We start from the raw sequence: 25,110 nt of genomic DNA on the forward strand, positions 1-25,110 counted from the left end.
CAGCACGGCTAGTTACTCGTACTCGAAAGAGACAGCACATCACACCTGTGCTTTATTCATTGCACTGGTTACCTGTACAATACAGGTCGCAGTACAAAATTCTGGTGTACACATACAAGGCACTGAATGGAACAGCTCCTCAGTACCTACAGGAGCTTGTTACCCTGTATCAGCCGTCACGATCACTGCGGTCGGAGTCAGAATCTTTGTTGTGTGTCCCAAAATCTCGTACTGTGACCTAGGGAAACAGAAGCTTTGGGAGGGTTTCGGCTACGTTGCAGAATAGCTGACCATCTGCTATTAGAAAGTCAAATACCCTGCCCAAGTTCAAGAGGGACATCAAAACTCACATCTTCACGTCTGCATTCTAGAATCTTTGCAAAGACATCATGTAAATACCACCCTTTTATTTGTTCAATCATTGAATATGTGCACATTGCTTGCTTAAATGTATAAAAGTGATTGTAAGCCTTTGTTTTTTGTTTTCACAATTATAACCATTACTATTATCCATTTGTTGTAAAGCGCTTTAGAGTAATTTTACAAATTTATAATATAGGGCGCTATATAAATGTTGTATATTATTATTATTATTATTAAGTCAGGGTTGTACATAGAGGCCAAGGATGCAACAAAAACGTCTGTAAAATTTCAACATATTCGACTTGAACCAATTGCAAGTTGGTGTGGAAATAAAAAACGTAGCTGTGTGTTCAAATTTAATTTAATTTTCTTCCCAACGGTTTAGATTTTAGGATCAAGAATCACTGTCCCACTTTCCCAACGGTTTAGATTTTAGGATTAAGAATCACTGTCCCACTTTCCCAACGGTGTATATTTTAGGATTAAGAATCACTGTCCCACTTTCCCACTTTCCCAACGGTGTATATTTCAGGATTAAGAATCACTGTCCCACTTTCCCAATGGTTTAGATTTAAGGATTTAGAATCACTGTCCCACTTTCCTAATGGTTTAGATTTTAGGATTAAGGATCACTGTCCCAACGGTGTAGATTTTAGGATTAAGAATCACTGTCCCAACGGTGTAGATTTTAGGATTAAGGATCACTGTCCCAATGGTGTAGATTTTAGGATTAAGGATCACTGTCCCAACGGTGTAGATTTTAGGATTAAGGATCACTGTCCCAACAGTGTAGATTTTAGGATTAAGGATCACTGTCCCAACGGTGTAGATTTTAGGATTAAGGATCACTGTCCCAACGGTGTAGATTTTAGGATTAAGGATCACTGTCCCAACGGTGTAGATTTTAGGATTAAGGATCACTGTCCCAACGGTGTAGATTTTAGGATTAAGGATCACTGTCCCAACGGTGTAGATTTTAGGATTAAGGATCACTGTCCCAACGGTGTAGATTTTAGGATTAAGGATCACTGTCCCAACGGTGTAGATTTTAGGATTAAGGATCACTGTCCCAACGGTGTAGATTTTAGGATTAAGGATCACTGTCCCAATGGTGTAGATTTTAGGATTAAGGATCACTGTCCCAACGGTGTAGATTTTAGGATTAAGGATCACTGTCCCAACAGTGTAGATTTTAGGATTAAGGATCACTGTCCCAACGGTGTAGATTTTAGGATTAAGGATCACTGTCCCGCTGTAGGCAAACTTAGTCCGATTCCAATCTGTTTTTTTCCTTCATATTAGATTTATGATACATGTTTTGGATTTTTCTTGTTTGGGAGCCTCCGGCGAGCAAATATGAAAAAATTAAAACGAGTATCATCAATCTAATATGCAGGCAAACGAATGACAGATTCTTTTTATCATATAATACAAAGTAAACTGTGATCTGAAACGAGTATTTTGCACTTGGCCGCCTCATAATTGTGACGTCATTTCCGGAGCCATATTACACACGTTACATAAACGTAATTTGTGTGATGGCTTTATGACACTGCATAACACGGTATTCATATGATAAATATGTTTTTCTACATGGTTTATCAGTTCATGTTATTAAATGGAGAAATATAACAGCTATTGGTATAGAGATGATACACAGTATTTTCAGTGTTTGTCGTTAGAACACTTATCATCTATATACTACTTTATACCATCTACCAGTAGCATGATCAATTGATTATCACTGGTTGTCAGTATGAGAAGAAGTTGAGAACGACTTGAGAACTTAAGGATCCCCGTCCCAGCCAGAGAAAAACACTAAAGAATTCCACTGTCGTTTGGCAGTGTTAAGAGTCACCTGCCCCTGATTACCATTTCGACAATGTTGTTATCTTCCCTTGAATAGAATTCGCTTGAATAACGTTTCGACTACAGAGTTTGTTCCTTGTGATAAAATTATAGAATACAGTGTGATAATCTTTAATTATCACATAGCTCGCACAAGGTTAGAATGATAGAATACAGTGTGATAATCTATAATTATCACATAGCTCGCACAACGTTAGAATGATAGAATACAGTGTGTCAATCTATAATTATCACACAGCTCGCACAAAGATAAATTATAGAATACATTGTGATAATCTTTAATTATCACATAGCTCCCACAAGGTTAGAATTATAGAGTACAGTGTGATCATGTATATTTATCACATAGCTCGCACAATGTTAGAATGATAGAATACAGTGTGACAATCTATAATGATCACATAGCTCGCACAATGTTAGAATGATAGAATACAGTGTGATAATCTATTATTATCACATAGCTCGCACAAGGCTAGAATTATAGAATACAGTGTTACAATCTATAAGGATCACATAGCTCGCTCAAGGTTAGAATTATAGAATTCAGTGCGATAATCTATAATTATCACATAGCTCGCACAAGGTTAGAATTATAGAATACAGTGTTACAATCTATAATGATCACATAGCTCGCACAAGGTTAGAATTATAGAATACAGTGTGATAATCTATAATTATCACATAGCTCGCACAAGGTTAGAATTATAGAGTACAGTGTGATCATGTATAATTATCACATAGCTCGCATAGGTTAGAATTATAGAATGCATAGCTCGCACAAGGATAAAATTATTGAATACAGTGTGATAATCTATCATTATCACATAGCTCGCACAAGGATAAAATTATAGAATACAGTGTTACAATCTATAATAATCACATAGCTCGCACAAGGTTAGAATTATAGAATACAGTGTGATAATCTATAATTATCACATAGATCGCACAAGGTAAGAATTATAGAGTACAGTGTGATCATGTATAATTATCACATAGCTCGCACAAGGATAAAATTATAGAATACAGTGTGATAATCTATAATTATCACATAGCTCGCACAAGGTTAGAATTATAGAATACAGTGTGATAATCTATAATTATCACATAGCTCCCACAAGGTTAGAATTATAGAAAACAGTGTAACAATCTATAATTATCACATAGCCCGCACAAGGATACAATTATAGAATACAGTGTGATAATCTATAATTATCACATAGCTCGCACAAGGTTAGAATTATAGAATACAGTGTGATAATCTATAATTATCACATAGCTCGCACAAGGTTAAAATTATAGAATACAGTGTGATAATCTATAATTATCACATAGCTCCCACAGGGATAAAATTATAGAATACAGTGTGATAATCTATAATTAACACATACATTTGTAGCTTGCTCAAGGATAAAATTATATCCACCGGTAGTGGCCTCGATATTTTACTAGAGTGAGAGTCCTGGTAAAAAAAACTAATCTATTTTTGGTACACCGGGAAAATTTGGAATTTGAGAGCAGTGGCCTATTTTCAGCAATTTTTAGTCAATATCACAATTAAGAAGTGCCATTCTATGTAAAATTAAATGAAAATTGGAACATTGAGGGATCAATTTCAGTTTTGAAGGGTCAATGGCCCCACAGTCCCCTCCTTATCCTCGGTATATGTTGTCTTTATGTTTATTCCACTCAAGAGCCCGTTTTTATCCTATATTTTTGCCAGATGTTTGCTTTTGGCTATTAGAATGTGTTGTCAAGATTGTTTTATCTTCAGGTTTTCTTTATGCAATGCATGCTCAAGTTTTACAGCCAATTTATACCCAAGTCCAGTGTACCTACCAATTATTAAATCTACTGTAGCTCTGAAAAGGAATCATCGGCGTCGGATTTATAGATGAATGGCAACCTCCTCAAATTCAATATGATTCAATTTCCTGCATATATTTCCTAACCACTCTTCAATTTAGTGCCAACAATCTAATAGTTATATTGACGATTTGTTTTACCAAATACACCGACTTGTTGTTCAATATGCTACAATAAAGTGTATTCATTTGATTGTTGTGACACTTTATCTGACGAGTGTCCCATCTGTGCTAGAACATTGCAAAAACTTAGGTCTTTCACATATGGAGATCGCAAAAATGTAGTCCGCTTCAATTAAATTCTCTAACTTTGGGTCAAAATTCATTTTTTTTAGCCTAAGTAAATCACCCATTATACGGTACATCTGCTAATTAAATACTTACCCCAAGACTGTATTGTAGAACAGACTCGTGGTCATAATTGTTATTGTCAAGTGTTTTTTGTTTGACCATGTTGATATTACTTCGACCTCCCTTGATGTTGTCCCATAGCATGGTAACGTAGTTGTCCCTATCAGCGCGAGACTGTTCGTGCCACTGACCAATGGCGTGGCACATCTCGTGAATCGCAATGCTGTTCTGTAAAAATAACAAGACCAGTAACTACTGCTAAACAAATCTCGCAAGTATCTCAATTTCCATACCTCAATAAGTTCATCCTACTGAACCGATATGTTTTCCTGAAAACCTACTAAAAGTATTTATTTATGAAGTTATACAATTATTCATTATAATATTAATTTTGCCAAAAATTCTAACTATGAATTTTTTCAAGCCATTTTATACCAAATTATTTCTTCTTGCAAAGCATATTAAAGAAAATGAGTTAAAATCTTATCTTAATTTGTATGATGCCCTGTTCCAAACACTGAATGTAGTACACGTATTTAACTTCAAGCTTTGTAGAACATTTCCTCCAAGAGATGCATCTTACAAGAAATGCAAATCTAACTGAATTATCTTTTTTTATGATGAAATTACGGCCAAGACCATTTGGTTATGCATCAGGAAAGGGAGATAATCTGGTAGAGCATAAGGAAAGTGACATTCCCCGATATTGTATTATGCACTAGGGAAGGGAGATAATCTGGTAGAAAATAGGGAAACTGACATTCCCCGATATTGTATTATAAATTAGGGAAGGGAGATAATCTGATAGAAAATAGGGAAACTGACATTCCCTGATATTGTATTATGCATTAGGGAAGGGAGATAATCTTGTAGAGAATAAGGAAACTTGACATTCCCTGGTATTGTATTATGCATTAGGGAAGGGAGATAATCTGATTGAACACTAGGAAAGGGAGATAATCTGGTAGAGAATAGGGAAACTGACATTCCCTGGTATTGTATTATGCATTAGGGAAGGGAATAATCTGGTAGAGAATAGAGAACTGACATTCCCCGATATTGTATTATACATTAGGGAAGGGAGATAATCTGGTAGAGCACCAGCAAAGGGAAGTAATCTGGAAGAGCATAAGGAAAGCGAAATTCCCATGTATTCTTTTATGCATTAGGGAAGGGAGATAATCTGGTTGAACACTAGGGAAATAGGGAAGGGAGTTAATCTGGCAGTACAATAGGGAAGGGAGATAATCTGGTGTTAGGAAGGGAGATTATCTGGCATTATCCTGCTATATTTATACTTACAGTAACACATCCGCCTTTCTGCAAGCTTATTAATTGTTTATTACTGAACACTCTCCCAACATAAGACCAACAGCCACTGCAATGAAATTGTACTATATATAATTCTTTAATACAAATCTTTCTCTCATGTAGGAGACTGCCTAATAAAATGGCATCATGCACTTTTTAACATTGCTAGTTGCATTGTGGTAGAATCTCATCTGTAAGCTGATGTTAAAGGATCCCCTTACAACCGCCAAAAACTGTTTTTCTGACATGACTATCACTTCATAAATCATTTCCCCGAAAAGAAAATTACAAAATCATATCTTGTGGGACTTTAATGAGAAATAATAAAGATGAAACAAAGCATAACAAGCGATACAAATCCCCTCGCATTCACACATTGTCACATATGAAATAGGAAATGAAGTGGCTAAAGCAATGTTAAAAGTATTTTCTAAAAATATTGACCTTGACCTTTAACGCAGTAACCCGAAACAGGAACTTGACCAAGGTATTGTCACACCAACCACTTGTATAAAGTTTCATGAAGTCGCTAGAGCGATGACAAAGAGTGTAACATACATGCATGTACACACGTACGTGTATCATGGGCGGATTCCTATATCCCCTCAAATTTTTCATTGCGAGGGGATGTTAAACAAAATACAATTAACAACATTGTTCTGAATGATAAAAAAGTAATCGGGGCTAGACTGGGATTCGAACCAAGGACTTCAGATTGAAATACTATCGCTCTAACCGACTGAGCTACCTCGGGTCATCTCAAGTGTCTTAGCGCAAGTGTTACAGTTATCGCCAAAAGGAAGTTAAGGGGAGGTTACTGTTTATAGGAAAAATGACCTTGCAGTGGGACAGGGATCCTTAAGTGCCCTTGGCATTAACTACATCGAATCAGGTATGTCAGATATGGTAACCGACAAAACAGTGCATTTTATTCTAAGGAAAATTGAGTGTATGTTAACTATCATAATTTAGCCTTCTTTCATTATACAGTAATTTCCATAGCAGGTATCTTTCAAAAGTTTACATGAACAACAACGGACCAAAGGGAACTGACATAACAAATTTGAGAAAGATTCCTCCAGTACATTCTGAGAAATAGCGATAACAAACTTAAACTGTAACAAGATAACCGCATGTCTGCATTTTGGTTTTCCTTTCAGACCCAACATTCGTTATTTGTAACGTAGGACAATGGGGAACCTTCGTGTGGAATTTGAGGAAGATCCCTCCAGTACTTTCTGAGGAATAGCGATAACAAAAAAACCTAACCGTCCGCATCCTGGTTTTCAGTTCAGTCACAAAATTTAATATGCATAACCAAGAATGAAGAGGAATTCTTATGTGAATTTTTAGAAAGATCCCTTCAATTCTTTGAGCAATATTCAATACTACCACCTGCGGCCATTTTGGTTTTCCAATCATCCCCAAAATGCAGAACATGGAACCACGGGGAACCTTAATGTGAAATTTGAGAAAGACCCCTCCTGAACATTCTGAGAAATAACACTAACAAACTTTCGTTCTCAAATTAAAGATGGCTGGCTGTCCGCCATCTTGATTTTCCTTTCAGTCCCAACATTCGTTATTTGTAACTTAGGACCATGGGGAACATTCGTTATTTGTAACTTAGGACCATGGGGAACCTTCATGTGGAATTTGAGAAAGATCCCTCCATTCCTTTCTGAGAAATAGCCCAAACTTGATCTTGGTGAAATATGATCAAGCTTTAGGATTCTGTCAAAATTGATCGCATAATGGTGCAGAAATAATCAACAAATCATAGCACGGTATGCAAACTGATTAGGTACAAAATTTACACTAACCTCTCACTGACAAAACTTATGTAAGAATTATGTCCTAGTGCATTTGAATCAGTTTGAGCCTTGGGTAAAAATTGGACGCAGGTCTTGGTTGCCATTTCTGCTATTGCTGTTTCGATAACTGTTTTCTCGGCACTTGCTGAAATGTAAATAAATGCATGGTAAGTATTTTGTATTGTGATTCAAGACTATCTCCCTTATATCAGTACATTAAATAAAGAGTTAAGTTACCAAAATTTTCCTAATAACCAAGCGTGTAGTCAATTTACTGTATACTGGGAAACTCCATGCTGTGTACTAATACATATGCTAGCATGATAAATTTGCCCTCATTGTGGAAGACGAGAAAAGGCGAAATTTAAAAAATGGTGAAAGTACAGTATTTTCATTCCATGAACAAGTCATGCATCAATACCTCTGCAAATAATAATTATCTCATTAATAATGAATGTACAATATGGGCAGTTATGTCTGATTGTGAAATTACTGGTAAGGATTACTGTCCCACTACAAGTGCAAAACACTAGAGTTCTCCCTACACACAGTTACCTCCCCTTGTAAATTTTTGTTGGGGGGATATAACTAGGTCAGGGTCCCAAAGACTTTAGACTTCAAAGTAATTTAGCGACAGTAGGTAATAAACTGAAGTCCGAGATTCAAATATTGGCCTTTTTCAACCGCAGTTTTACTCTCAGACCACTGCTTTTTATTTTTTTTATTTCATCTTCATTAAACTTGTAAAATTTCTGCAAAGTATGTTTTCAGATTTTTTTTGAAAAAATTAAGCTATACCAGAAAATATAAAAGAGGTCCAATGAGCCTGCATCGCTCTTCTGGAATAAATCTCACAATTGTAACCTTAAAAGTGGACTTAAATAAAGCTACAGGCAAAATATCAGTGTCTTAACTTAAGACATTCAGAAGAACCTGTTAAACGATTTCAACACATTTGACCCCTGTGACCTTGAAAGTCAAACAGGGACTATTAATTGAACAAACTTTATAGCCTTCATCCCAGAATGCAACTTGTCAAATATCACCCCCCTAATGGCCCTATACCTTTTGTTAATTGAGAAGATGACTTTTAAGATTTATGCACGGTGGACCATATGTGACCTTGACAGTGTGTCAAGGTCATTCACATGAACAAGCAATCACCCTGGATGCCCAAGTAATTCAGAAGAAGTTGTCTTTTAGTGTTTTAAGACAAATAACCCCTGTGACCTTGAATATGGGCAAAGGTAATTCATTTGAACAAACTTTGTAGCCCTTCATGCCAACACACTTCAGGCCAAATATCATCACCCTAGGCCTCTTGATTTTTTAGAAAAAGTTGTTTAAAAGTTTAAACATGTTTTCCCCCCTATGACCTTGAAAATGGGCAAAGATCATTCATTTGAACAAACTTGGTAGTCCTTCATCCAAGCATGCTAATGGCCAAATATCATCAGTCTGGGCCTCTTAGTTATTCAGAAGAAGTTGTTTAAAGTAAAAAGTAGACGACTGACGGACGACAGACGGACGAAGGACGCCGCACTATGGCATAAGCACACTTGGCCCTTTGGTGAGCTAAAAAAAACTCTGTTTCCAAAGCAGAGTTATTTTGTTGTAATGGAACCCATGAATTAATGCAAATTGTTTTGTTCATTCAATATCATAATAAACCAAATAATTCTTCAAAAATAAGGTAATTTATATTGAATTCATGGTCTTGGGAGGAATTACTTTGGAGGATTCCGGTCCCACTGCTTCGTGGGTTTTGGTATAAACAGTTACCTCCCCTTAATTTCTGTAAGGATCCCTGTCCCACTGCACCGTGGGTTTTAGTATACACAGTAACCTCCCCTTAATTTCTATAGGGATCCCTGTCCCACTGCACCGTGGGTTTTAGTATACACAGTAACCTCCCCTTAATTTCTGTAAGGATCCCTGTCCCACTGCACCGTGGGTTTTGGTATACACAGTTACCTCCCCTTAATTTCTGTAAGGATCCCTGTCCCACTGCACCGTGGGTTTTGGTATACACAGTAACCTCCCCTTAATTTCTCATTGTTCAGCCAGTTAAAGAACAGTAGCTTAACATGGAATCATTTTCAAGCTCAGGCATGGATTCTGTGCTCAAACCAAATTTCTTGTAACTCGCATAAATCATATCAAACGATCAAAAGTCAAATGCAAACTTTGAAAACAGTATTTAGCTTCAAGTCTCTTCAAATATATTTTCCAAATCAATGACAAACTAAGATTATTTCTATTTATTCATAACAGGAACAAGAAGTAAGGCTCCAGCATAAAAGCCCAGCTTGAGCATGATAACGGTTTCCTGTACACAGGCCGGGAAGTCCTGGGGGTCTGTGTTCATAAAATCTTTCTCATGCTCAAGCATCATCATCCAGGATTCTGTGCTCAAATCAACTTTCTTGTGACTCGCTTCAATCATGCGACACAACAAAAAGATCAAGTGTAGGTATTGAAAAAAGATATTTCCGCTTTTAGTGTGTCCAAAACTATTTTGATTATTGAGAAAAAAATACATTTTTTTTAAATTTATCACGGAATAAGAAAATCGCATTCAGCACAGAATCTGAGTTTGAGCATTGGATGGTTTCATGAATACAGGCCTAGGGTTCAAATCCCTTTACAGCATTGGATGGTTTCATGAATACAGGCCAAGGGTTCAATCCCTTTCTAGGATGGGATGGTTTCATGAATACAGGCCTAGGGTTCAAATCCCTTTCGAGCATGGGATGGTTTCATGAATACAGGCCAAGGGTTCAATCCCTTTCTAGCATGGGATGGTTTCATGAATACAGGCCAAGGGTTCAATCCCTTTCTAGCATGGGATGGTTTCATGAATACAGGCCAAGGGTTCAATCCCTTTCTAGCATGGGATGGTTTCATGAATACAGGCCAAGGGTTCAATCCCTTTCTAGCATGGGATGGTTTCATGAATACAGGCCAAGGGTTCAATCCCTTTCTAGCATGGGATGGTTTCATGAATACAGGCCAAGGGTTCAATCCCTTTCTAGCATGGGATGGTTTCATGAATACAGGCCAAGGGTTCAATCCCTTTCTAGCATGGGATGGTTTCATGAATACAGGCCAAGGGTTCAATCCCTTTCTAGCATGGGATGGTTTCATGAATACAGGCCAAGGGTTCAATCCCTTTCTAGCATGGGATGGTTTCATGAATACAGGCCAAGGGTTCAATCCCTTTCTAGCATGGGATGGTTTCATGAATACAGGCCAAGGGTTCAATCCCTTTCTAGCATGGGATGGTTTCATGAATACAGGCCAAGGGTTCAATCCCTTTCTAGCATGGGATGGTTTTATGAATACAGGCCAAGGTTTCCATCCCTTTCCAGCATGGGATGGTTTCATGAATACAGGCTAAGGTTTCCATCCCTTTCCAGCATGGGATGGTTTCATGAATACAGGCCAAGGTTTCAATCCCTGTCTTGCATGGGATGGTTACATGAATACAGGCCAAGGGTTCAATCCCTTTCTAGCATGGGATGGTTTCATGAATACAGGCCAAGGGTTCAATCCCTTTCCAGCATGGGATGGTTTCATGAATACAGGCCAAGGTTTCCATCCCTTTCCAGCATGGGATGGTTTCATGAATACAGACCCAGGTGTTCAAATCCCTTTCTAGCCCCTATCAGATTTGTACACTCGGGATAAACTTATGCGGATTGTATTTTGATTATTTTATCTGTATTATTGCACAGTCAACAAGGTATGGTTTACTTTTCAAAATGATTTATCAAAGCAATCAATGCATATACGGTGTGTATTAAAAAGTACTCGCAATGGACCAATTTCTCAAACAGTAGCATATGTTTAAAGGGCAGATTAATAATGTCGCAATAATGATCATCCAAATTTTTGTCATTTTTTTCCCCCTCTTAATTTCCTCCGGGGGTCTGACCCCTCATTAAACCACGTAATACTGTACAACGTGTTTGTAATAATGTACATTATGGTATTTGTGTTTGTAATAATGTACATTATGGTATTTGTGTTTGTAATAATGTACATTATGGTATTTGTGTTTGTAATAATGTACATTATGGTATTTGTGTTTGTAATAATGTACATTATGGTATTTGTGTTTGTCATAATGTACATAATGGTATTTGTGTTTGTAATAATGTACATAATGGTATTTGTGTTTGTAATAATGTACATTATGGTATTTGTGTTTGTATAATGTATATTATGGTATTTGTGTTTGTAATCATGTACATTATGGTATTTGTGTTTGTAATAATGTACATTATGGTATTTGTGTTTGTAATAATGTACATTATGGTATTTGTGTTTGTNAAACAATATTGCATATTACATTGTATGATTTCATTTGTGTTATTCTGTAGCCTCTATTTACTTCTTTGGAATCAATATGGAAGATTTATTGATACTTTATAAGAGGTTTACACATGACAATGTATTACAATCCGGACAACGCTAGCAACATTTAAAAGAAATTATATCTTTATCTAATTATCTTTTTTCTGAAGTAACTCTTGCGAGTCTCGCGCTCAAATCATTAGTTATTGTATGTATGTCAACAATAAATCGATATACTATTTACTCACAGAAAGTACTGCTGATTTCGTATGGTACAATGCCTCCGGGCCAAAAAACGGTTGTGTTAGTGACAAAACTCCTCTTTTCCTCGCCTGGCTGAAAAACAAAAGTGGAAAAAAAATTAAAGTTACTGTCAAATATTATCTTGCTGTACAGCATTTATAGAATGTTTTGTAATTACTGTATCAATTAAAAAGTATAACAGATTGATAATTTAAATATAAATCACTTACTTTGTGCGAAATAAAAAGCAAAGAAACAATAAGAAATTCAATACTAAATGAAAGCACTTCCAGTAGGTCAAGCACGTGTCTCCTTTTTTAAATATTAAAAAAAAGAAATTATGGTGCAAGAAAATGAACTACGGGTATAGCAACAATGCCAGAGAAAAAAGTGTTCAGGAATATTACAAGCATTCTTGGTCATGTGATAAAATGTTACTTTAATTTGCTTCCACATCCAAAGGAGTAAAGAGAGAAATTTCCAGAAAGAGTATTCAGCTCTGCATGCTTCCTTTAGTCGATTGATCGTTTATTGGCCTAACAAAATACCGGACAAGGCCGATGAGTCTTGATAAAACTACCGTGGGTGCACATGGTTCTACACTGCAACAAACAAGAGGCCTTACATTTTCAGACTCTAAGCCGAATTCTACTTTCTGTTCATGTGTCAGTCTGTCGGAGTCCATTCCATCCTTCTGTGCTTTGTAAGCTTGGTTCATTCCAGCACCCTAAAATATAATGAAGGCAATATAAATCTGAAATGTTGCATTTCCAATGAATTCCACACAGAATTTAATACAGAGTAGCCTTCCCTTCAGTATAACAATCTGAAGTCTGGGGTTCAAATCCCTGATCATATTTTTACACTCTGAACACTTGATTATATTTTGTTAATTTCATACTTACTCAAAAAATAGTCCCACATGGTATGGTTTTCCTTTTAAGAAATAATTTTAATTTGTTAAAGCCACGGTCATGCAGGAATATAAGACTCTTTCATGCCTGAGAGTAAAAGATAGGGAAATTGAGCCCCCTCATCGATTTAGAACTGACCCACTACAGTGTATTCCAAATTTTAAACAAAGTGTAGGTGAATAGAGTCATTTCGGTACATAGATAACTATTGTACATATACGTTTCCAGCGTAGCCAATCGACATCAATTTGTGGACAACTCATACACATTTTACACCTTTGTGTGCATACCCTTCACTGGTCATTGTCTGATGAAGGTGACAGTGTACATATCGCACTAGTCAGAGAAACGTCACATAGAAACACTTATTGGTTGTGTAACAAGAACATTTTCATAATGTTTCTTTTGGGTTCTAAGATAATAAATGTAGCCCCATCTTCCCCTACCCCCTGACCCCCACCCATCTATTTTTAGTAAGCAACCTTGATGCAAGACATTTCTAAACCACTATTGCACATCAGCATTTACGTATATGTAAGAGGTCAGAGAAAAAGAGTCAAATATGAAGAAATTATTGGGAATATGTAAATGTACCATTGGGTGTAGAATAAGGGAACAGAACAGAACCTCTACAAAGATTCTAGATCTTAAGTTTCCATATTTATATATAATCATGATAGATTATTAGTTGCATAATTAATGTTGTAAAAAAAAGTATGATCATACCTGTTCTTGAACTCCGTTCTTCTCGTCCAAAAAGCTGTTCAGCAGTGAAAACAGTTCAGGGTTATCCTCAGGTTCAACATTCTACAAATTTTAAATAGTCATTACAAATATTAACTCATTCCCCCCTGAAAGCACATTTGAACTCTTCCAATTCAAAGGTTGGAATATATAGTTCATTATGAAATTTCTGGGGTGAATGAGTTAATGAGTTAACAATACAAATGATAATATGACATAAGCGTTGGTCCCACTGACAAAGTCTTCCAAAAGTTGTAGGTGGTAGGCGTTACAATTGTTTTTTGTTTATTATACCCCTATTGTTATTTTTTTATACATGTAAAGGTCACGCATGGTAAACTTTTCCGTCCAAAAATGTTTCATAGTTTCAGTTTTTTGGCACCGACAGGCAGTTATACGGGGATCCTTAATGTTAGAAATATAGATCAAACAATAATTTCTATACAATTAACTCTTTCACCACCGAATACCATAATAGACTTATCCATATCAATGTATGGTAGAGTCCACTCAAGTTACACAGGGGTGAAAGGGTTAATATGATAAACACATGGTATGTCAGAATTACAACCTAATTAAGTGAATAAGGTTGAACATTAACATGGGTACATTATGATGTCAAATTTCCTTCATCAGAATATATTTTAATTTATTGAACTAAACAAAGCTATATTAGTGAAAAGTGAACACTAAGAAGGGAACATTGTATGTGTAACGTCAAATTCTGTATGTCCGAATATATTTTACTTATTTGAACTAAACAAAGCTTCTGTGATTCCACATGACATACATTTAACACATGAATATTGATAAATTTGGACTTTATAAACAAATTGATACTTGCTTCGTAATGCAAAGTCACCTGAACGTGATCTTAACAGGACGTTGTTGGATCTTCTATTGTCATATTGGTCAACGGGAGTGATGCAAAAATCAAATTTTAATTAGACTTGCAAAAATTTCTGAAAAATTATTTTTATATTAAATGTAAGTGAATAGCCTTACCCCATCAATGTCCGCCCCATGTCCACCATCCGTTTCCAACAAAGATCCTCCTTGTAGGTCTTCAGCTTCTTCCAATTCTTTTTCCTCCTTTCCCCGTGACTGAAATATATACATGTATATTGATCACTTAATGTAAAAGCATCAATTTTTTACAGGTTTAAATTTTTGTGAAATTATCCATTTAAAATTCATTTGAATTCTACATATGTTTAATCTGGTAATACAAATATATCATAGAAACCGTAGTAAATTTTTAAATCAAACTTTCCTAATTAAAAGAAAACTAGATCAAAATGTGATGTGTTGAAATTTTACCAGTTTGACTTAACACTCTGCATAATGTTATTTTACAGTGAAATTAACAACAGATGAACCAGCAGTTATAGGGGAAATGTTGTTTATCACATTACCGACCCAATTTGTTATATCATACGGCCATGTCATAAATATGGTAATAAACATGTGTAATAAAACCTAAAGGTGCTGCGATTGGTCAAAACCGACGAAACTTATTCCTACGCCACTAAATGTATTACTTGTATTTACTAAATCACACGACACATTTACTGTCATTTTAAATGAATTTGAAATGTTTATTCTGTCATTATTATTTGTATTACATTTAAATCTGTTCATTATCAAAAGAAATCTGGAACTACTTTGTACAGGGCGGAATGACAATACGTACTATGATCAGAGTACTTTGGTTTTGCCCTATTAAGAAAGCTGATATCATATAATTGTGTTCCAATGTTTTTGTCAAATTATGAATGTTATGTGATAAGATAGAATCTTACACTATTTATTGTCAATGTCATTTTGAATTTATTAAAGGATTTCAAAAATTTGATACAATTTAACACTTGGCTTGTGTCATATGAAATTATAAAACTCCTTTAATAAATTACATAGGGCATGGACACAAGTGCAAGATCCTTTATATATACAATATAGCCTAAATAATCCAGCCACCTAGGGCCCATTTATTTATGCTGAACAACTGGTTTAAATGCCACATTTCTGGGTATAAATCCTAGGGGACCTGCAACTGTTTATGTACACCTTGGAAGGCTTCGTCAAGGTTCGCCTGAAAGCAGCATCAGAATACTAGGTCCGACCTTAATTTGTAAACGAACAACCACTCTGGTCAGAAGCGAACCCTTCATTCCCAATAAAAAGTGACTGGATTACTGGGACACATTTGTAAAGAAATTATGACCAATCAGTTGAAATCAGTCTGGATATATGGTGGTACAACGAGCATTAAAATTGGCTTCCTTAACTCATTCACCCCTGAAATTTCATAACGGACTATTCCAACTGTTGAAATGGAAGAGTTCAAATGTGACTTCAGGGATGAATGAGTTATTGAAGCTCAGGTGTACATGCATGTATGCATATATTTAAATCCAATTGTCTTACTTCCTCTTGGTCACTTCTTTCGTTGTTAAGATTTTTTTCAAGAAGTCCTCTGGTTTCCGAGTTCTCAAACGAGCTCAGGGAATTATCCGTCTCTCCCTCCTCCTTGAAATCAATTTACAGAAATGCATTAAACAAGTTCTTCAACTATAAACCAAAAGAGAACATGGTTATCATCTGCTACAGTTCAAAATCCAAAGACATAACTGGATTATCTCCCCTTCAATATAATACATCTACAATTTCAAAGGGAAAACTTGATTATCTCCCCGTGTTCATCCACTACAGCTCACAATCGAAAATCAGAACTTGATTATCTCCCCTTAACCATTCACCACATATCACACCTTGTTCATCTGCTACAGCTCAAAATCCAAAGAGAGCTGGATTTTCTCCAACCTTAATTTGTAAACGAACAACAACTCTGGTCCGAAGCGAACCCTTCATTCCCAATAAAAAGTGACTAGATTACTGGGACACATTTGTAAAGAAATTATGGCCAATCAGTTGAAATCAGTCTGGATATATGGTGGTACAACGAGCATTAAAATTGGCTTCCTTAACTCATTCACCCCTGAAATTTCATAACGGACTATTCCAACTGTTGAAATGGAAGAGTTATAATGTGACCTCAGGGATGAATGAGTTATTGAAGCTCAGGTGTACATGCATGTATGCATGTATTTAAATCCAATTGTCTTACTTCCTCTTGGTCACTTCTTTCGTTGTTAAGATTTTTTTCAAGAAGTCCTCTGGTTTCCGAGTTCTCAAACGAGCTCAGGGAATTATCCGTCTCTCCCTCCTTCTTGAAATCAATTTACAGAAATGCATTAAACAAGTTCTTCAACTATAAACCAAAAGAGAACATGGTTATCATCTGCTACAGTTCAAAATCCAAAGACATAACTGGATTATCTCCCCTTCAATATAATACATCTACAATTTCAAAGGGAAAACTTGATTATCTCCCCGTGTTCATCCACTACAGCTCACAATCGAAAAACAGAACTTGATTATCTCCCCTTAACCATTCACCACATATCACACCTTATTCATCTGCTACAGCTCAAAATCCAAAGAGAGCTGGATTTTCTCCATTTGGTTGTCTGCTATACATCTTGAAATTATATTTAAATGCTTTTTGTGTCTATACTCAACCTCGTCATGCTTCAAGGTTATGAGAAGTTATCTCCCCTGATCAATCCCTACCATCAGGTTTCTTACAGTTCTACAAATATGTTTATCAAGTTTATTTGCTTGGTGTGCATTTCTTGACATGACTAAGTATAGGCTGGCTGGACAGTTTTATTACAAAAAAGTTCATAATACAGGTCTGTAATGTACCGATGTATGTCTCAATTGTGCAATTTTGTTCACATGAAAGAATTCGTTGTAGAGAATAATTGAAAAGAAAAAATCAAGATTAGATCTGACTGCTTGTGCTGATGACTGATTTTGGACTTCGTGCAAATGAAATGAGATTTTCTTTCCTTGCAGATTAGTGAAAAATGAATTAATGATATACTAGATTCATGCACATTTATAATGAAATTGGTACATTTCAACTTCAAGTAGGTCTTTGAAAGCCCTTTCCCAAAGGACAAGTGCTACCTAAACTGTTGTTGCACTGGTATTTACGAAGGTTTTAAATCTTGGGGATGACATCCCAACTATTCAGAATTGCGAACATGCATGTACAGAAAAAATAACCATTAATTTTTAACTACCGTTTTTTTCATGCCGTGTTTACACGAACAACTATCACAAAAGAGTTTCACTACATGTATTCAGATTTTTTGTATTAATTTACTTGAACTCGCATATATATTCATTCTACTATTTAAGATGAACTTTTTACAATAATTAGTATACGGTTTCATTAAGCTAACCAAGGGGATGTACAATTGCGGGAGCATATTTCATACAAGTAACTTCTGTTTGTTTATGTATTTTTTATTGTATTATTGTTTCATGGTGACTGCTCATCACTGTTTATATGGTGTGATATGTTAATTTTCGTGTTCTTGTCTTGGAACGGCCTGAAAATTTGACAAATCTGTTTGTCTGCACTGTTGTAATACGTCATTGCCCATACACAAAACAATAAAAGATAATGTGCACCTTCAAAACTTATATTAGTAGCTTTCAGCCCTTCACATGGTTCTTAGGTTTATTTCACCAAGTACACAAGGTTGGTGGACAAACTAGCACAGTTTTACTGTGACCTGTTGAGACTAGGTCTTGGTGTGTTTGAATCATATATACTTATCAGATATCCAATTTAAAGAGTTATCCTCCAACCAAACTTTTTAGCTTGACTGTTTCCGTGATACATGCATATATTTCAGAAATCAATAAATACCTCGGCAACGTCCAATTCTTTGTTGAATTGTCCCGGTTCTTCATCTTCCTCCACATTTGTATGTGTACTGCGGAGTTCATCAATATGGGTATCGGCTAATTTTTGGAGTTTTTCTTTCAGCAAAATTTCTATTATTCTCTTGATTTCAATTTTTTCTTGATTTACTGTAAAAAAAAAAAAATGTTTTGAGTTACGTATACAACGTACATCAAAATGCAATGAAAAGAAACAATATGCATCTTGTTAAATCTTCCAAAAAAGGAAACTTGTTTTAATCCATTCACCCCTAAACTCACATTTAAACCTTACCGAATTAAAGTCTTGCAAAGTCCAGTGAAAATATGTAGGGGTGAATAAGTTCAATTAAAACAAAATCCTTATGACACTTATTTCAAGTTGCACATGAATTCACTATTCAGTTATAATTTGTTAGGAAAATCATATTCAAAAGTTGTGGACTAGTGAATCACCTAACCTTACTGGTCCTTTGGGCTTGTGAAAAATGTTATTATAAAATAAGAATATTTCTTTTTAAAATTTAGAACACAGCTTAAATTATGATATATTGCATGATAATTGTAAAAATATTCCTAAAACTTCACCATCTTTTTATGGCAGTAATTACTTTAAGTCCCTAAAGTCGATTACTTTTAATGTTCCGTGCTGTAGATCACGCTATGTGTCCTTATCAGGAAATATTGGACTAGTTACAGTGACGAAGGACTAATAAATAATCTATTCAACTAGTCCTGTGGACTACCAAGCAAAAAAAGTTTCTGTCTAACCCTGAATTAGTCCTCAAAATTAAGGCGAGTCTCACAGGTAAAGCACAAATTTTAGAATCAAATATCTATATCCAAACAATCATCGCTAATATGTTCTGCCCTTTTTTTGTTAAATTAGAAATAAAGTCAATTTACGTGTCAATGGACTAGTTTAAAACATTTAAGAGATCCTAGAAAAATCTCGGAAGCCCACCATAGAACGATCTTTATCAGATCTACAAGATGATCTTTTTACCTTTGCTCTTTATGTTGCTTACAGATACTATATTTACGCATTCACCCCTGAAGACGCATTTGAACTCTTCCAATTCCAAGGCTAGAACAGTCCATTACAAAATTCCAGGGGTGAATGAGTTAATACCCAAACCTGTGTTGGAAATCTTAAACGAGAATTTTGTACATCAAGTTATTTCCTTAATTCTTGTAATGCTTAGTGGTGGATCCAGAGGGATTTTTCAAAATGTCCAAGCGTGGTGTCGGGACCAGAGGAAAACTCAGGCTACATTCAGCATGTACGTGCGGATTCCTGTATATCCCCCCGAACTTTCTTTGAGGGGGGATATAAATAAAAAGCAAGTGTTTTCTTCACCAATATAACAATATTTTGCAGTATATATCTCAGCCGCTGCAACTACAGATTCCCCGCTCGTGTAAATCTTGTACGCCATTTCCGGTCCCCAACTAAAACCCCGTACAAGGAATATAAAGATACTTCAATATCTCTTTATTTTTAACGCGGTAGTTTATTAAAAAAAAATACAATAATTTCAAACATCATTTTCTAAATGTGGAATTCAGTTGTTTTTTTTTAATTATCTGATATTTTAGAAATTGACAATAAATTGTATTCCAAGGGGTAAAACTTGTATGCCGCAGTCAACCATCATATATAATTTGAGATTTAGAGAAAAATTAAGTTATTTTCGGATATAGAGAACAAAATACCTTACTGCTTATAATTATGTAAGTTTCGTTGAAATAAACGACATATTTCACATGAAATTTGACTTGACATATTACCTAAATGATCTTTATATTTCTGGTACGGGTTTTTAGTCCGGGAACGGCGTACAAGATTTACCTTAACAATAATTTTGATCCCAATGAGAGTTGTCTACCTTGAACTTTTCAAAGGGATAGAATTTATACAATGACAGCTATTTTCATTACTAAACCAAAAACGACGGAAATAAATTAAATTACTATATCTAATTGTCAATTTACAGTTCTTTTATGGACAAAAATATACGCCCGTCGAATGCCATATAGTGTTATATTAACATTGAAATAAGATCTGCATCATTCAAAGGGTGGTTAGCTGACATGCTATAAAAATGTAGGAGAAAATCTTGCCGGACAAAAATGAAATACTGAAATGAACAAAGGGCAATAACTTTTGCAAAAATTATCGAATCAAATTTCTGATAGGGGAGACACAACTTCTGTTATGATTATAATGTATACCAAGTTTCAAAGAGATCCGTTAACAAATGTAGGAGAATATTGCCGGACAAAAATCAAATACTGAAATAAACAAAGAGCAATAACTTTTGGAAAAATTATCAAATCGAAATTCTTTTAAGGGAGACATAACTTCATATCATGATTATAATGTATACCAAGTTTCAAAGAGATCCGTTGAAAAATGTAGGAGGAGATTGCCGGACAAAAATCAAATACAAGAGGAAAACAGTAAACGATAGAAAACTTGTAGCCAACTGGTTATCTACACAAAATGAAAACAGATAGATTGAAATAATTTCAGGCTCTTGGGCTGATATCAGGGCCTTGAGTGAATATGGGGTAAAATTAGATGTCACATATTTTCCTACAATCTCATTTGTAGGATCATAGGTAATCACGTGGAGGTTATTAATTTTTGATATTAACTAAATGTTACTATTTTTAGAAAAATAGCAGGTTAATATTATTCACTTATGAAGTCATTTCAATGTAACAGAGCACGCGAAATTTAAACAAATATTTCACTGCCTCCGCTGAGGATCGAACCCGGTACCTCTGGCTTACTAGTCTAACGCTCAACCGATCAAGCTAAAGAGTAGATCTCTCTAGCCGAGCGGTATATTGCAGCTAGTTTCTACAAGGGTTACATACTCCCCCTCCAGGGAAGAACTCGTCCTCGAGCGTCCAGGGGTCACGGTCATAGCCATTCCTTAGCAAGTATAGCTAGCGCTGAGTATTTTGTCAATTCACCCGGGTCCCTACGTGGGCGCCAATGTAACCGAGTCCGCGAAATTTAAACAAATATTTCACTGCCTCCGCTGAGAATCGAACCCGGTACCTCTGGCTTACTAGTCTAACGCTCACCCGATCAACCTAAAGAGAAGATCTCTCTGGCCGAGCGGTATATTGCAGCTAGTATTTACAAGGGTTACAGTCACAATGATCAATCACTTCCAAATGTGCAATTTTCATATGTTCCATCTTGTTTAATGATAACAATCAATTAAGGACTTTTATTTCGGTGGATATGTGGTGGTTATATGATGAACCTGAGAAGCTGATATTGACCGAGATTAAGGTTAGTATCACTTTCTCAGGTCCATATAATTCTTATGACCACATATTCACCTCAATAAAAGTCTATTAATTGATAATGATATGAATATGGTCATGTAATAAATACTGCAACAATCATGTATTGATTTTAAGTAAAGATAATATGATATTCCTAAGACAAATAAATTATCATTCCATTCATGATCGCTGATATGAGCAGAATAAACTTCACAAGCTTTATAAGTAATAAGTGCTCAGATGTCAAGAGGACCAAAGTGAGCTTATGCCATACCGTGGCTTCCGTCTGTCGACAATTTCTCCAAACAATAATAGTAATAATAATAGTTTGAGGTTCTTATATACCGCTTTATCACAACCTAGTTCGTAGGTCGCGTCAAGGCGGTTCATAAATTATTAGCCGTGGTTATATAAGGGTCTTTGCAACCAGCCAATATCTTTCTCAACTCGCTGAGTAAAGTATCTGGTCCAAGGATACAACACTGTGACGTGACTCGAAACCCGCAACCCTTCGGTCATGATCCCGGCGTCCTACCATTAGACCACTGTGCCTCTTAACTGCTTATTGGAATTTGACCGAATTTGACTAAGAGGTGGTGGAGATTCAAAATTGTACAAATGGAGGAGCTGACCCTCCTCCCCCCTCAGGGGGCTAAGGGGCGTGGCCAAAAAAGGGTTATTTGGCCATATGCCTGAAAACGACTTCTTCTCTGGAACAAAGTGTTGGATATCAACCAATTGAAGTATTAACAGGTAGTGATGATTCAAAATCGTACCAATTTAAGGGCTGACCCCTAGGTCTGAGGTGCAGGACCAAACATTTTTTTTAACTTAGATATTTTGGAGATCCCAAACTTAAAAGCAGGTATACAATTGCTAGCTGCGCATCAAGAAACGAGAACAATTATGATATAAGAATTTACATTGGGGTCTGGCCCCACCCATAAGGCCTTAATTAAAGCCATAATTTAATGAAACAGTTGAGATCCCAACCCTATAACCATATATACTTTTGCTGGACATAACGAGACAGACACAATTATGATATTAGGATTGACCATTGGGCTTGTTATCCTTTCCCCCACTTTTTAAAATAACATGGGGGGAATAATGTTGTTAGAAGGATTATAGTCTGTTTCTAAGTAGTATGGGCAGTATTTACCTGGGTTTTTACCTGTTTTTACCTGTGTTGTTACCTGTGGTTAACCCTTCTATCTAAGGTGGTGTTTTATCATATTTAATTAAATAACACATTATATAAGTTTTGTCAGATTTGTAATGATAAATTTTAAAATTATTTAAATATTAATCATATATATAAATATATATATATTCAGTATTAAATATATCCATTTAGTAGTCCTTGTGCTGCTGATAAGATGATATGTGTTATTTCATTTTCTAGTACTTTAAACATATTAATATAACTATTTATTGAATAATCTTTATTATTGTAACATTTGATAAGACGCCTACATTACATTGTACAAATTGTAAGAATGTAATGAGTGACTAAGAGTGTGGTGTTTAACAGCTAATTAATCAGTTAATTAATCAAAATTCCTAGATGTTATAAGTATCTTATAACTATCATAAAAATCATTGAACATCTATAATTATCCAAGCTATCATTTCTATCCATGTGAGCTAAAAGTGATCACGGGCTATGCTAATTCAATTCAATTCAATTCAGACAAATTATGAAATTGTCATAAGTTTGGGAAAAAGGGTTTCCTAGTGTAACTTAGCGGACTCTTATGAAGCATAATTTAGTTGTTTATGAAATAATCCAATAAAGCCTTAATCTAACCAAATTTCTAGGAAATAACAAAACTTCAAAGTCAATCATTCAACCTCAACATTAAGGTAGAACGAGTACTATCTATTATATAATGAAATGAGATCATAACTCATTGTGAAGTAAAAAATATAAATCTCAATCGCATTATACAGTCACAAAACGTTTATAGCAAGACTTTGATACAGCTGATATTTCATAATATACGACTTCTCTTAACAGTTGCCTGAATCAAGTACTTACTTAAATTTCTAATAAGTTTAAAAAAAATGCTAGACAGTAGCTCTATTAATTTAAACACAGAAGGACGAATACGATAATATGGCTTGATATACGACACTCTTAATTCTTAAAACACAGGACACATAAGAATGAAATGAAACTCATCCTCGACATCTCCAAGATCACATAAAGTACACAATCTCTGGTTTCGAGGCACTGCATTATATCTACCTGTCTCTATATTAAGGTTATGTGCTTGCAATCTATATTTCGCAAGAATACATTTATTTTTTCTAAATAGCGGTTTTGTATAATACCATTGTAGATCAAAACGGTCAACAATGTCTTTATACAACAAACATTTTGAAAATGTCTCGAATATGTTTCTCATTTCCTGAATAAAACTATCCTTTATGCGTTGTTTATATAATAATAAAAAAGATTTCTCATTTGGTACACATTGTGCCAACCACACATCTTCAAAACCCAACGTACACAAATCACGTCTCAGATGATAATCCAAATTTGCTTCACAATTTGGTTTCCTGTTATAAAGCTCTAAAAGTTCATCGGAACAGGCCCTCAAAATACAGTTATTAGTCTTTAATATTTGCAGCCAGTACTTTACAATGGCAATCCTACGCTGTAACGACCAAGTTCAAAATACACCATGGCATTATTTACTGTTTTCCTGACACCCAATACGGTTTTCAAAAATAATAAATGTATATTTTCAATCTGCGGTGCAGGACTATAACCCCATACTTCAAACCCATAATTCACAATACATGATATATATATATAAGTATCAAATAAAGATAACATCTCTTACATTTGGGATAGATAACAACAAAAATGTCTGCCTCTTGGCTGTTGGACTTGAACTTTAAATTGGAGATATGATATACATTTGAGGGGGGCCAATTTGAGATTGCTATTTCTAAACTTAACTATTCTTAATATGTGAATATTGGTAATGTATTTTAAAATTGTAATAGATTGTGAACTCTTATGTAGTGCTGTTATATTCAATATTATCTGTTTAAAAGTGTAATGTAAATATTTGACTGTAAACTCTACATATGTATAAGTATAAAAATATATCGATTATATATAAAGATATTTGACCCCCCAAAAAGTATTAAAACCTT

General features: G+C 35.2%; 1 protein-coding gene across 1 annotated transcript in view; it reads right to left on the minus strand.

The window, feature by feature from the left end:
- Window positions 1-18,775, minus strand: part of LOC110459095 (MAM and LDL-receptor class A domain-containing protein 1-like) — a 75,155-nt gene extending 56,380 nt beyond the window's left edge. Inside the window, exons 1-10 of the mRNA XM_021511197.1 lie at window positions 18,617-18,775; window positions 16,958-17,059; window positions 16,258-16,359; window positions 14,836-14,934; window positions 13,813-13,893; window positions 12,798-12,899; window positions 12,178-12,265; window positions 7,580-7,715; window positions 5,748-5,823; window positions 4,479-4,673 (exon numbers count right to left, since the gene is read on the minus strand). Of these exons, the coding sequence (XP_021366872.1) occupies window positions 4,479-4,673; window positions 5,748-5,823; window positions 7,580-7,715; window positions 12,178-12,265; window positions 12,798-12,890 (588 nt within the window). The 5' untranslated portion in view covers window positions 12,891-12,899; window positions 13,813-13,893; window positions 14,836-14,934; ... (1 more) ...; window positions 16,958-17,059; window positions 18,617-18,775. The remainder of the gene's footprint in view (window positions 1-4,478; window positions 4,674-5,747; window positions 5,824-7,579; window positions 7,716-12,177; window positions 12,266-12,797; window positions 12,900-13,812; window positions 13,894-14,835; window positions 14,935-16,257; window positions 16,360-16,957; window positions 17,060-18,616) is intronic.
- Window positions 18,776-25,110: the final 6,335 nt, after the last annotated feature.

The sequence above is a fragment of the Mizuhopecten yessoensis genome, unplaced genomic scaffold (genome assembly GCF_002113885.1).
Source record: "Mizuhopecten yessoensis strain PY_sf001 unplaced genomic scaffold, ASM211388v2 scaffold9967, whole genome shotgun sequence".
Taxonomy (NCBI): domain Eukaryota; kingdom Metazoa; phylum Mollusca; class Bivalvia; order Pectinida; family Pectinidae; genus Mizuhopecten; species Mizuhopecten yessoensis.